Consider the following 14925-nt stretch of genomic DNA (forward strand, 5'->3'; position numbering starts at 1 on the left):
TTCTGAGGCCCTTCTGCTCTTCAACAACCTGACAGTGGAGAGAGCAGACACCTTGCAGGATCCAAGACAAACAAAACTTCTACTTGACTCTTTGGAGATCCTGAGGAAGTGCATCTCCATGTTGCACACGGCTATGTGCACAACCATCAAACACCCTGCTAGCAAGCAAGCCCAAGCAGCCAAGAGCTACATTCTGGACAAGGTGGAGAGCACTGTGGCTGACATCATTGCTACACTCAAGAGTGAATGCCACAGAGCATCCCAAGGTCCTTGTGGGTATTATACTGGGAGACGGAATTGCCTCTTACAACTACTTGCTAGTCCCTCAAGCTCCTTAGTCAGAAGCAGTGGCTTTGACAGCATGGTGAGAGATGTTGTGTTTCACAGTATGGTGGTGGCAAACTTTTCACGCAGAGAGTTTCAGCAAAGAATGGTGAATCATTGTCGACATGTCCTGCAGTTCTGGTCAGAAATAAGAGGGGTTTTAAAGTTCTCAGAGGATCCCGATAGTCCTAAGCAATATCTAGAGAATACCTGTACTTTGTTTGTGCAGCAAATAGAAATGCTTGACCGAGCCATGATGACCACTGTTCTCTATCAGTTCTTGGACACATTTCTTACAGCACTGTCCACATTTGAAGAACTGGTGAGTTATACAGGACATGTTCTAGATGTAGACTCTACGAACTTTGATCTGGACTATGTGCAGCCACTGCTTGAGGATTTCATATCTTGCACAGATAGAATTATCCAAGTTGCAAGTTTCATCTCAGCTGTGGCTGTTGATGCAAAGAGTCTGGAAAATGTGGAAAACTCACGGACGTGCCTCACAAGACTCAGGGCTGGGATCGCACCTCTTTCAGTGGAGCTGGGTGGTAATTCACCGGAAACTGTTCAAAAACTTCATGAGGCATGTCAGAGGTGGGAGGAGGAGACTAGTCAGCTACAAGATGCCCTGAGTGATGTCATGGATGTTAGAGAGTTCACCAGTGTTGCTATTCATGAGATGGTCAATGACCGCCGTGGGTGTGATGCAGCATACAGAGAACAGAGCTATAAACTGTTTGACGAGCATGCAAAGAACCTCATTTGTCACATGAGTCTGGTGATTCACTCCGTGAAAAGGCACTTGGACAGGAGTGATAACCCAATCTACAGGAATGGCCTCCTGGTCTTGTTGAAGCAGGTTCAATCATCCCAGACCAAAGTGGTCGGGTCAGTCACAGACATGCTCTTTGATTCCACTCTTAATGTGGAGGTATACTCATCCTTTTCAGACAATGTTTCCATGGCAATCCAACACTTTAAAGTGCTTAGAGAGGGTCTGGACGGCCAACAGCATCCGCATCTCCTCAGCCCACTGCGAGAGGATGCACGTCAGCCTGTGGTTTCACCTTCACCTTCGCCTTCACCAGCCAAAGAGACTGAAGAACTGGATCTGGATCATATAGTTAGAGGCACTGATTCTCCTGTTCTAGAGTTTAAGGAGAGTGATTTTCAAACAGACCATGAGGAGGAACACCCAGACAGAGAAACTGTAGAAGTAGAACTGGCTCATAAATATGACACTGATGATTTAAAGATACCAGCTGCCTCAGAAGAGTCAAAACCGATCCACAAACCTCTTGACTTTGACCTTTTACCTCTCTTATACAAAGTTGTGACTGTGACTAAAGGAAAAGATGTGACACTCCTCAACCAAGCTTGTACTAGTGTTCTTGAGCTGTCAAACAGTTATGCTCAAGCTGCTAAGGTCGCCTTGACTATTGTTGATACTGTTGATTGTCAGACGCTGGAAAACTTTAGGGCAGAACTGGTGTCACTGACTCCCCTGCTTGTTCAGACAGCTCAAGAGACTGCAATGAGCTCAGCAATGAGCACCCAAAGTATATACAAACACAGTGTGCTGTTTTCTGACTTGATCAGCAACATCCAGAAAGTCCTTCTCCCGGTGGCTGGAAACTGGTACCATGCTGTATATGCAATACTTAAAGGCAATCCACCAAATATGGCAGCGACTGTTGCACAGCAACTCGGTGAAGTAATGACTTTGTGTGCTGATATGGTCCAGCTCTTGACATTGTCTGATTTTACCACACAAAGTGACAATCAAGAAAGTTTTACAATGTTACACAACAAGTTGAATAAAGCACAGAACAATACAAGGCATTTGGCAGAAGTCTCCAGAACACTGGAAGGTGAAGTCGATCAAATAGAGGGGCCTTGTATTCTCTGGGCTTTGTCTATTCAGATTTTGTTCAGTTCTGTGGATAATATTTTGGGCACATCAAGTGCATTGAGCCAAGTGAGCCCTCAAAAACGGTTATCAGCTTTGTCTGAAAACTCGCTGCGAATCCAAGAGGCAACCAGGCTAACCAGTCTAAACTGTAAAAGTGCCTACAAGGTCAAGCAACTAAAAGAATTCCAGGATGAACTAAAAACACTCACTGACGCCTATCTTTGGGTTGCCGAGGATCTTAGCATAACGCCAAGTGTTCTGCAACTCGCAAAATCAGAAGTCTTTCAAAGAAATATTTTGATTAAAATAAAAGTGCTATCTAGTCATTTAAGCAAAACAACCAAAGACTATGTCACTGCAACTGAAAATATTGTCAGCATTGCTAATTTGGCAGCTGAACACTTCCGGGAGGAGAGGACAGAAGATGCGGAGCAAAAATTTGAAAATGCTGCACAAATACTTTTTGAAAATGTCAGATATGCAACCAAATGTGTTGAGGACTGCTTAAACTACGTGCGGGACCCACGTGCCCGTTCTAACCTGAGGTCTATTAATGACCACCTGTCTTTTCAGATCTCTGATATTATAAGCAGAGCCAGGCTTAGGGTGGAGACTCACTGCATTTGTGACACCCTCAGTCTGGATGTTCAGATCCAGTGCTGGTCAGCCAAAGCTCACTATGTGGTAGAAGAGATCAGTAAGGTAGATGGAATTCACCATGATGCTAAGGAGCGCATCAAGTCTGGTCTACAGGGCAGAGCACCCAAAGATAAAGAGGAGTCAACTACAATCCCCTCTAACTTGAAAGAAGATGAATTTCCTCCTATCGCAACACTGATATCCCTGCAGAAAAGCCATACAGAAGAGACACATGGAGTAGAATCAAACATAACCATACCAGCAGTGGTTACATATGAACCTGCCCTCGAAAAATATGTAGGTATCTCATAGTTGATCAAATGTTACAGTTACAAGTATTGCATCAATTATACTTGTTAATAAACCCCTTTCTCATCCCTCTCTGTAGGATGGTGCTACGTCTGCTGCATGCAAAGAGGCCTCCTCCCTCACCTACACCTCCCTGTTTCTAAAGCAAGAAACTGATAGCTGGGATCCCACTGACAACTGCATTGTGCAGGTGACCAGGAACATGGCCGACAAGATATACTACATGACTCAATACCTGAGGAAGAAAGGCCCAATACCGGTACCGACCACTAGATGTCACTGTGCTGTATGATCGGTACCGTCTTAAAGAGTCATCTTTGTATGCTCAGTCATCTTAAGTAGAACTTTAACTTGATTGTGTCTTTCTCAGAATAAAGAGGCATTTGTCAGCACCGCCAAAGAAGTGATCTCAAGCTGCCAGTCAGTAACACAGTTCATCAGAGTCATTGCCAACCATAGCCTGGATAAACAGTGTACAGTGGAGCTTTCCCTTGTGGTTGAACAAATTCTCACTATCACCAACCAGCTCAACATCATCTCCAGGTTAGAATGCATAATGCAGACATTGATCACCTGCTGCAAAGCTATATTGTGAATAATATAGTGTTAAAACTGGTCAGAAAAAATACAGAAAATGGGACTTGTTACTATTTTTTCAGTGTCAATGCTGTGACACCAGGGTGCAAATCATCTGATGAGATCCTAGTGAAGAACGCACAGAATCTGCTCCAGACAGTTTTGCGGGGAGTCCATGCTGCAGAAACCGCCTGCATTACAGTAACTCTTAACACAGCAAACCGAGCAAAATATGCAATACCATGAGATTTCATTGTTCATAGGTTATACATTCAATTAATCTGTGACTTGATGCTCTGTGGAACATCTCCTCAGCCTTTAAAAGTGTATAATTCTTTTCTTACCCCAGGGTTTGAGGCAGCCTGAGCCAAATTCAGATGGAGCAGAGGCTGCAGCCCTGTGTTTCCAGTGGAAGAGAAACCTCCAAATCCATCGAGCCCAGGAGAAGTCCAACCCAGAGACTGATGACCTCGGCCTCAGGAAGACCTCATCCCGCCCTGTAGCACCCAGCCTCGCCCCAGCAATTCACATACAAGAGGGCTACAAGTGACCTCCTTCCCCTTTCTGAACACAAGCACCATTATCCATGTCTCAAGAAACAAAGAGCCTAACACAGATCACATTTTCTGTTTTTCATGTTGTATAATAGTGATAATGTGATACTAAGGGAAGTTAACTCTACACTAGAGCACAAGGCCAGCAACACAACAGCCCTGGAGCTGGTAGGAGTTCAATGTCTTGCTCAAAGACATTTCAGTGGGGTGGATGAGTTGAGATGTGACATTGTGTGTGCAACACAACTTACACCAAGATGAAAAGACACTGGATTCCTTTTTTTTTTCTTCAACGTCAAAATAAAATGTTTGATATTTGATCTCTTTTTATTTAAGATACTGATAAAGCCACTAAAATGTGATGGGCATATTAGAGTTCATTAAATGTCTTGTACAGTATCTGGCAACTACTGTATAACCACCGTAATGACAAATAAAGGATAAAATAATCATTTACAACATTCAAAAACACACTTTATACATGAAATAAGCATTTAAAATATGACTTATGAGCACAATAAAAAAGTATATAGCTTAGCCTCTCTTAAAAACAAGGGTAGCACCACACTTTGACAAACACCAAAATGGCCAAACGAAGCAAACTGTCTACGCAAAATCTAAACTTAGTGGGTCTAGAACATTTACCCTTTGTAGCACACATTACCCTGTATGACAAGTCACCTGCCAAAATAAACCGCTCCAACAAATCAAATATTGAAGACAGCCTGAAAAGTCATACTTGTAACACATACACCAACTATGGCAATGTGACTGTGTAAGAAGCCATTTTCATGTTTCAGGTTTTGCAGTTGGACAAGTGGAAACTAATTAGTGCTAATTACATGCTTGCCAGCAGTGTGTCTTAGCAAATGAAAATATAACAACAAAAAATAAAATGTCAGATAACAACTCCTTACGACTTAACTGCAGCTGTTTACATGCAGTGCACCTTATGACAATCCATGTACAAAATCTAAATCAAAATAAAAAGTAATGTTAGAAAACCTTGTCAGATAAGCAGAGAACTTGAAATGAGCCTGGTAAAAACAACTGCAGTGAAACAATTCCACAAGCAATTTGAATTGTAGCATCATTTGAATGGAAAAAAGCTATTCCCAATGTTATAGGCATTTCAGGACCTAATCAAAACAGTTTTGTTTTGTTTTAGCAATATCAACGTATGCAGAAAGTTGCCCTTCTGACAAGCATTAATAATACCTAAATAATAATGTGAAGAATACAGTAACAGCTGTAACTGCTGGAATTCTCTATTGATTTTCTGGGCAGTGTATGTCAGAGGCTGACAAATCATGAACTCATATCAGGGGGTGTGAGGTAAAAAATGTAAATGTTCAAAACTTCCTTTAAACCACGTGAAATCCGTTATCACAAAACTGAGCATTAACACAAAAAAACTCATAATAAAAAGTGTCTTCAAATAAATATTTTGATACAACATTCTCAAGGGAATTCTAATTTTTCCAATGTATATAATAAGCAGTATTTCTCTGAATATCAAATCAGTGATTTGTTAATGCCTGGAACTGACTCAGAGTTTAGTGAATAACATCCGAGTCAAGCCACACTGAAAAGCTTATTTGATCATTCAAATTTAGCAATTCTTTAGTCCATACTATACATTTATGGAAATAACAACAAAGGGCTCAACACTTTCAAAACACATATCTGCATTAATATCATAATGTTGACAGGAACTATACACTGTGTCTGTGCATATATCCAGCAACTCCGTACTGCCAATCCAACAGCAGTGTGCAGTGATACAAATGTGTCATGTGCTGGATAGTATGTAATTCTGCTGAGGTTAATTTAATATACAGTTTTATATACAGAAATAAATAGATTTCTGTAAAGCTAAATAAAGATTCGTAGACATGTTTTTATCAATGTACAAATTATATACAACTTTTTTATAGTTCCACTCTGGCGTGTTTACTGACAGAAAGGGGAGGCAGTGGGATCAAACGTCTTGAACACATCCTTTAATGTCCTGTCATCTGCCTCCTCCTCAGGTTCCTTCTGTTCTGGTTCCTCCTCTGCAGCTTCCTCCTTCTCCTGCTCCTTCTTTTCCTCTCCCTCCTCTTGCAGCCCTGCAGAGCTGCCTTGTCCTCCTTGTTTAGCCTGCCTAGGGTCAGTGTACTGGGGTCGGATCAGCCCAGCCAGTGCCTGGATGGGAAGGTTATGTACTGCTGGGGGTTTGATTGGTGAGGCAGGAGGCACTGTGGGAGTAGTGGTGCTTGGAGATTGATGGGGGGAGCTATCTGAGGCACTGTCTGCACTTTTAGCCTCCTCTAATGAGCCTCTTCGCTGAGTCGGTGAGAGTGATGATGGTGGAGAACTGTCTTTCTTGGGGTGTTTCAAAATGCCTGTCTTTTTAGGGGGCTCTGTCTGGTCCTTCTGAGCTTGCTCAGTCTGAGTACGGGGATCATAAAGGCTGATACCCCCCAGAATTGTAGTGGGACTCTCCAGCCCACCACCAGAGGAAGCCAGGCGAGGGGCATAAGGAGGAAGCCTCTCAGGTTCAGGCTTGTTTCGAACAGTATGAGGGGAGGAGCCAGCGCTGGCTCTCTGTAGCCTGGGGTCAGCGACTCCTCCCGAAGAGGTCTCCTTCTGCGTGAGCACTTTAGAGTCTAGACTTCCTGTTCGTTTGATTCTGGGGTCCAGAGCCTTATGCTGCCGTGGATCTAGAGGTCTTTCCGTGGAGGATCGAGACTCCAGAGTCCTGGAGGGTATTCGACCCACACCTTCCTTCAGACGGGCAGCTGCCAGGCGGGGGTCCATGGGTGGAGGGGTGGTGACATGGGGATGGTCAGGCAGACTGGTGCGGTTCATCTGAGCGTCAGCAATTAGCGGTGGGAGGGGCAGATTGATGGAGTGTTCCTGTTTGGGGACCAAGGAGGGGATGAGGTCCTCAGGGGCCCAAACCACTGTTTGAGCAAAGGCTGGCCGTTGGAGTAAAATGTCCACCCGGATGTGGCTGAACTGCTTTAGCTGGCAACGGGGGTCCCGCAGCACCACACCAGGGCTGGCATCCAGAGGGATAAGAGCAGCTCTGTCCCTTAGCTCCCTCTCTCCTTCCTCATCATCCTCTCCAGTGGGAGGCTTGTGAGAAACTGGGTGGGTTTGCTGGCGATAGGAGCTTGGATCCACAGGTCTTACCTTTCTGGGGTCCCTGGTGAGCCGAGGATCCACAGCTACATCTGCATCCTTTTTCACATCTGCAGGTCGCTGGCGTGGATCTGTCTTCATGCGTGGGTCATTGGGTGGAGCCCTCTCCTTCATGAGTCGAGGGTCACCGACCGCTGCAGGTGCAGAGCCAGGCTGAGGCTGGGAAAGCTGTCCCTGGTGCATCTCATTCTGCTTCTTTAAAGATTTCAGGATAGATGAAACACAGTTCCCATCCTCCTCATCGCTTGAGTACCAGTTTGTAGTTTCATCTGTTAAAAAAAAAAAAAAAAATTAAGATTAATCATGTGCCAATATATTTGTCAGAGCACACACTTACAAGGTATAGTTTGTGTGTCAACACCTTTTCACCCCTCGACACTCACCTCTGCTTGCACTGTTATCATCCTGGCCCTCCACTCTCTGTGGCTCACTCCCCTGTGTCTGGGGCTGTTGCTGCTGCTGAGCCAGGTGTAAAAAGAGAGCTTTCTGCACTGCTGGTGGTAAAGACTGCACCTGCGACTCAGCACCCATCTGCTGCTGGAGGTTCTGTATGAAGGCCAGGCTGGGGTCTACTACATTGAGAAAACATGGAAATATAAGAGGACAAATGATATAGTCATTCAGTAAATTTAATAAACAGTTAAAGGGACCCTGGGGAATAAGACTGATGGATATTGGTAATTTAACATGCACAGCACATTAATGTAATACCCACCTCCTTGTCCCATTGCCTGGTTTCTGAGGAAATTGCTGAAGAATTCTACTGGGTTCTGACCTAAAGATGGAAATGGGAAAAGGCTCTGCAGCATCTGTAAATCAGGCATAGGAGGGAATGGAGGCCTCTGCATGTTCATCTGAGGGTTCATACTGGGTCGGTTCCCATGGAAGGGTGGGGGTTGTCCGGGAGGGGGCGGCATTGGAAATCCATGTGGTGGGAGCTGTCCTGGGGGACTCTGTGGCATGGGTGGTCCTGTAGGGTGACCCATAGGACCAGGTGACCCAGGGGGAGGAACAGGGGGAGCAGTGGTGCCTGAGGGCATCATAGTTCCACTTTGTGTGTCCTCTGAGCCTCCACTGAATTGGTTGGTGCCTTCCCCCTGACTCTGGGCTCCAGAAGTGAAACTGGATCCACTGAAAAATACCACAGGGCAATCAGATAATATAAAGCTGAAGCTAAACTACATGCTTAACACTGATTAGAATTTAATCACATATCATTTCAGTTACCTCAGACCAATTTTTTGTGCCAGGTCTACCGTAGGCTGAACCTTTATTTCAAAAAGAGAGGGGATCTTTTTCCCTGCTTGGGCAGAGGCTGCGTCTGGAGGGCTGCTGTGACCAGGGGTTGGCAGCAAACCAACACCAGGAGGTGGCTTTGGGAGTGGGGAGATGCCCTGCTTCCTCAGGTCCTCGAGTTCCAATTCATCTTCATGGGCGTTCTCCTCCTCGGTGTTTATTATCTGGAAAAGAGTCAGAAAGCAGAATATGGTGATTATTCATGTTAGAGCCAAGATTACGTGGCGTACAGGCGATAGAAATCATAATCTAACACTTTCGTCTTACCTTATCAAGCAACTCTTTTGTCACATCAGTCAAAGCCTCGTGGGAGAATTTGCAGTTGTCCCCCTGATAACATTTGGCTCCTGTATGAAAGAACTTGCAGGGATATTCATGTGCAGTCACAGGTTAAGGAAAAGTAATAGGCATACCAAAATCGAGATGGCATTTCGCCATTTAATTATGATTTAATTCTATGATTCAATTAGCTACTCGCACAAGCACTCAGTTGTCTTTAATGAAGGATATTGTGCATATAAATGCAATTATCTCCTTTACTGCAGTATCCTTGGAGGTAGAATTTACAAAGTTCCTTTTTCTTGTCTGGTACAACAAGCTCATGTTCAAACTTACACTGTTCCCCCTGTAGAGAGACAAAATTGAGACAATTGGTCATTTTTGAATGAAAAGGGGAATTAATTTATGTATTTATTTTAGGATTAAAAGGCTCACATTAAAATACGAAACATAAATGGATTAGGGGTACCTTGATGCATCGACCCTCAAGGAAGTATTTGCAGATGTATCTACCATTGTGTTCAACAGTGTGTTGATTGATAAACTCCTTGCTCATTATTGGGCGTTTCTTCTGAAAACCAGAAGAATTTTTTCCTTCCTGTGGACAACAAGGGAAAAAAAAACAAAGATTTTGGTTTTAATGCACTAATACTCAGTATAAATTAAACAGTGCAGTCAAAAGCTTACACACTGCAATGGTGAAAAAACTGTTTCAATGTTGATGCAAAGAAAGATTTATAAATAATAACTATCAGTTTTTGATTTTTGTTCTCAGTAGTTTTTCATATGAAATCTATGTCATATTATAACTGAGTAAACAACAAAAAAAATACACATTTGTCCCACTGTCTCTTTACTGATACTTCTGACTGTGTGAAGGAGGTCATGATTCTCTCTTACAGGTGTTATGTCCTCCATGGCCTGGTCTCCGCCCCGGCCTCGTCCACGTCCGCCCCAGCTCTTGCCCTTTAGTTTCTTGTTCTTGTTGAGCATCCCACGTCCTCTGCCAGGTCCGCTCCCTCTGCCCCGCCCCCTCTGACCAACTGAAGAAACAAAACATTTCAGTGTAAGTGGTCAACTTCAGGTTAGCATTGGTCTTCCTAGTGCATTGTATCCATTAAATGTATTATGGCACCTCTAATCACTTTTGTCACATTTTTAGTTAAGGTAAATGACTGCTAAAATCATGTCAGACAAAAAAAATAGAGTCTGAATGCATAAAAAATGCATATATACACTGCTGTTTCTGCATCCCCCTCATATTGGCTCTCTTCATCTGCTCCTTGGCGTGGCGTCCCTTGCCCTGACACGGTGGGGTCGAATCTTTCGACTGCTGATACTCTGACATGTCATCTGTGTAGTCATCCTCCTCTCCTTCATAGTCATACTTGTCATCACTGTAGTCGCTGTATTTGTCAAAGTCGCCACTCTTGTGTTGTGGAGACTTCTGCGAATTGCTGTGGCCACCCTTGGAATCCCGTCCATGCTGTGAAATTTAAGTCACAATGAAATTAACAATTACTTTTTCACTTTCTTAGCTCATTTTCTTGCCATACACCTGTTTAACAATGATGATAAAAAAATTTTCTTGCATTTTTACATCAAAATCCCATTAGTTTTACAGTCTATCTATAATGATGATGTCAAGCTGAACCAGTAGATGTTAATAACAATTCCAACCAATAAAGCATCGCAGATTTTTTAAGACCGCCGCTCCTTCTCCCCTGCTATAAAATAAAATTGCATTTCTCTCCCTAAGTGATTCCGCACTGGTTTACACTTTTGACTGAGGCGTCCACCGCATTATGCCCCAGCCCGACATCCTGTTTCAAGAGGAAATTCATCAAATCAAATTAAATGTCTGTGAGAAACTGACCAGGGATGACTGGCCATCCAGCTCTCGGCTGGATCCCTGGCTCTTCCTGCTTTTGGGCCTTTCTGGGCGGTCGTAGTCAGAGTCGTAGCTGTCAGAGCTGGAGCTGCTGGATGGTGAGTGGTGCTGAGAGGAAGACACAGGGAACAGTGGCCAACACATGAATAAGGGCTGAAAAAGTGCTTCATCAAAATATTAACATCAATTTATAATTAGTTTAAAATTGTTCACATGCATGCCCTGTCACAATAGCAGTGAGTCATATTAACTTGTAATAACAAGGTGAAATAACAGAACCAGGATTACTTTCGGTCTGTCACGTCTCCTCCTTTTGGACCTCCTCTTCTCTCTCGTCTTTTTGTATCTTTTCCTGGAGTGCCTGTGAGTCTTCTCCTCTTTCTCTTTGCCTTTGTCCTTCTCTCTCTCCTTTTCCTTCTCTTTCTCCTTTTCTTTGTCTTCGTTCACCTCCTTAGCATCTTTGTTTTCCTCTTCAATCCCAATCCCTTCATCATCTATTTCTCCATCTTCCAATTCGCCATCCTCTCTTTAAAAAAAAAAAAGGCAACTGTGAGTATCTATCTATCTGAATGTGAAGAATGAAGAATGTCTGCTTCCGTTGCTATTAACATGGTCTCTCTTCACATGAGTAAAATAACTGGTGTCCAAAATAACCCAGAGTTAGCTGCTGCAATTCTTTTATAAGAACATATGCATCAAATTATTACAAAATTATGACAATTTTCTTGTCATTTAGGAAAAAAATAAGGAAAATTATACAAGACGGTTTTCTTAATACTTGAAGCCTATCAGGTGCTTGTGCTTAACTTTTATTTTCTGTGAACCAATGTGCAGTTAAGTTAAATTCACATTCAACTCGACTAAAATCTGTGAAACTTTATTAGCTATTAAAAATGATTTCAGGGTTACTAAATTACTTTACTCTTCCTTGTAGCAAGAGGGGGATGAAGGGGGATTTTGGCAAAAATATGTTGCCAAGTCATAGGCCTTAACAGACTCTATAATAATGTACCAAAGAACTACAGTATAGTATAGTACAGTCAGGATTACATTGAGTTAAGTAGCAAAACTGTTTTTCAATGAGAAAGGCATATTTTGGGCCAGCTTTAAAGGTAAGGAAACATCCTTACAGCCATCTGGCTCACAAACCTGAGCACTACAGTTCCCATAAGACCTGGCCAAAGAAATTCTTACAAAAGTGGACTAAATGTTTGATTTCGTGTCCAGGGAATTTTTGTACTGGAGGCTAGGGTACACTGCAATTACTGGTAATAAACACAAATATCTGTTATTTAAATGATTATGGGATCATTACATTCAGGAACATTGCAATCAAAATCCCTGAGGAAGTGGAGTTTTCTTTGAAAGAGTTTGTTGCAGATGCCATAACCGCTCCATGCCACAGCGTCTGCTGAGGAGCTGATGGAGGCAGGTGAATACTTAAAAGACTGGCTGCTTTTGTGAATTCTCAAATTTTAAATAGGGACGGGGGTATATCCATGAAACAGTTTGGTGGGTTGTTAGCTGATTACAAAAGTGAAGCATGAAGGTTAGAGGCATATAAAGGCATGTTCACAGCAGTCAGAACAAGTTTAAAATGATTAAAATTATGCCCAGGATAGGTGTGACTCAAATATTTAAAACAGGAATCCACACAGATAATAACACATGGGCAGTTCAAAGGAGCTGTAAGATAAATTACAACAAATTATTTCATGCAAAGGTATACCCTTGAAATTTTGTCCTCGGACACAATAGTCCATGTAAAATCAGTTCCTGTCAAAGTATGACAGTTGAATAAATTGCCCTTTCAAGGTCGGTATTCTCTTCATAAAATGTAATGACAGCTGCTGTTAAAAAAATATGGGGCAGGTATCATAGTGAAACACAAAACGCCATGAAATGGGAAAATTCCCCCTCCCGTAGTTCCACGTCTGTCTCACAGACTGGCTATCTCTTGAACCTGTGACCCAGCCACTGCGCTCTCTAAATTTGTCCAGCTAAGCAGCACTTTGCAAGATTCACGATAAACTATTTGCCATCTCAAAGATATTCTACCTTTAACTTCTTGTCCATAAAACCAAACGTCTATTTTGACATCACACTGATAATCAAAACACATCACATCAACGTTCATACCTATATAATGTTTTTTTATGTGGATACTCTAAAAATGTACCAACAAAGTCATGTCAATACTGGAATATTAAATGAATGGGAGCTTTCCAGCAATGGCACATCCATCCAAAAATCCATAAACCACAATACACACAATAAACTTCCCACTGGATCCCAGTATCATACTAGATGTCCTCATAGGAATAATTAAGTGATTTTTCATTTTGGCATATGCAGACCCATTTCTCACATTTATAACCAGCTGCCTGCTACTGTAAGAAAGATACAACAAGGGTGTCAGGGTGACCAGAGTGCGGCATGGAGGCTGTAAACCAGGGATAGGAAATAATGTGCCATGGAGGGCAAAGACAGCACATTTTTATCCCAACCAAACACCACACAAGGTGATTAGTTCCTCCAGTCTGGTGGAAGGTGATCAGCTAATCAGCCGGCACAGGATGAAGCGTGCAGGATCTCAGTCATCCGTGGCACATAATTTCCCATCCCTGTAGCGGACTCATCACAAGGGCACAGGCATGGCCTTTACTTGAAGCTCAAAGCCCAGCAGAAGCAAATTAATCTCAACCCCTGAGTGACCAGTACCACAAGGTGCCCGATAGGGGGGAGTAAAGAGCAAGGATGGGCGTGGCATTACTACATTATAGTCATCTGCATAGCCTCCTGCAGATGGCAACAACGAAGCCAAGAAATCACCCCCAGTACCACAACAACACAAACGATGAGGTCTCCTATGTTGCATGGAAATGATCATGAATGAGTCTTATCGACACGGTGATGGGATATCTAGGCTAATCTGGACAGCGTTACTCCATTGCACCAAAAGGCATGCAAATATATGTGGAGGGGGAAAACCCTGGAAATGTTTCTGCCCTGCAATTCATGATTTCAAAAAAGAAAAAAAGAAAAAAAAAGAAAGAAGGAAAACAATAACACAAGCAGACCCACAGCACTGAAACGCACAGATGAGCGTATTAAGAATTGCATAAGATTGTTACTCGACCTTTCATCCCCTGCAAGCTCAGAGTCTGTCATGTTTTTGTCAAGAACAGGGGCTGGGGGACTGGAAACAAGGCTCACAGAAGCCATTGGAAAACGGATCTGCCTCCCTTCTCCGGTACAAGAGTGAATTACTCAATCACTCAAGGAGACGTTGGGTTGTGAGAGATGCTGGAAGATTTCAGACTGGAAAAAACTCACGGTGTTACATGTCTCGACAGAGACAGTAAACAGACACTCTCCTCTTTCATTTCAGTGACGTTTTAACTCAGTGAGCACAGCTTGATACCCCGCTTTGCTAATGTCCCGTCGGTTGACAGCTGCCATGGTGAAATAGAGGAGACGGAGGGAGAAACAGACAGAAATGTAACCATTTTCGTTGATTTCAGCATCTTCCTAGGGTTTCTCAACAGGGACATCATCTCAAAATGGCTTCTGAGGTCTGTAGAACATTCCCCACTAATGTATTCGTCCACGTATATATCGCCCTATCAGGATCTATCTAACATGAATACAGCGAAATCTCACCAGCAATTGGTCCAACATGGTATCGGGTAACGCCCATGAAAGTAAAACGCGATGCCGATTGGCTCCAAGAGCTGTCACTTATTGCCAACATCTGCAACAATGAAGCGCATGAGACGTTCACGGTTTGTTCTTTGTGAACGTTATTGTTTGAGACCATGAAACCACGCAACACGTATTTATTGTGTAGTTTTTTTTTTTCAACATCTTCACACCGGAGACATTTTTGAATCCCTTATTTGTATTTCCAAAATATCTCTCGATGATTTCCCCCCCTTTCGTAACGTACACTC

The 14925-nt window shown here is 42.9% G+C and overlaps 1 protein-coding gene across 1 annotated transcript; it reads right to left on the reverse strand.

The window, feature by feature from the left end:
• Window positions 1-4623: 4623 nt before the first annotated feature.
• zc3h6 (zinc finger CCCH-type containing 6) lies at window positions 4624-14559 on the reverse strand. The gene is made up of 12 exons (XM_030070768.1): window positions 14112-14559; window positions 11261-11498; window positions 10958-11080; window positions 10318-10567; window positions 9982-10124; window positions 9551-9679; window positions 9313-9427; window positions 9070-9179; window positions 8734-8966; window positions 8222-8637; window positions 7890-8078; window positions 4624-7775 (listed from the first exon to the last, which is right to left on the reverse strand). The coding sequence occupies exons 1-12, from the start codon at window positions 14195-14197 to the stop codon at window positions 6271-6273; spliced, it is 3537 nt and encodes a 1178-aa protein (XP_029926628.1). The 5' UTR covers window positions 14198-14559; the 3' UTR covers window positions 4624-6270.
• Window positions 14560-14925: the final 366 nt, after the last annotated feature.

This window comes from Myripristis murdjan, chromosome 15, assembly GCF_902150065.1.
Source record: "Myripristis murdjan chromosome 15, fMyrMur1.1, whole genome shotgun sequence".
Classification (NCBI taxonomy): domain Eukaryota; kingdom Metazoa; phylum Chordata; class Actinopteri; order Holocentriformes; family Holocentridae; genus Myripristis; species Myripristis murdjan.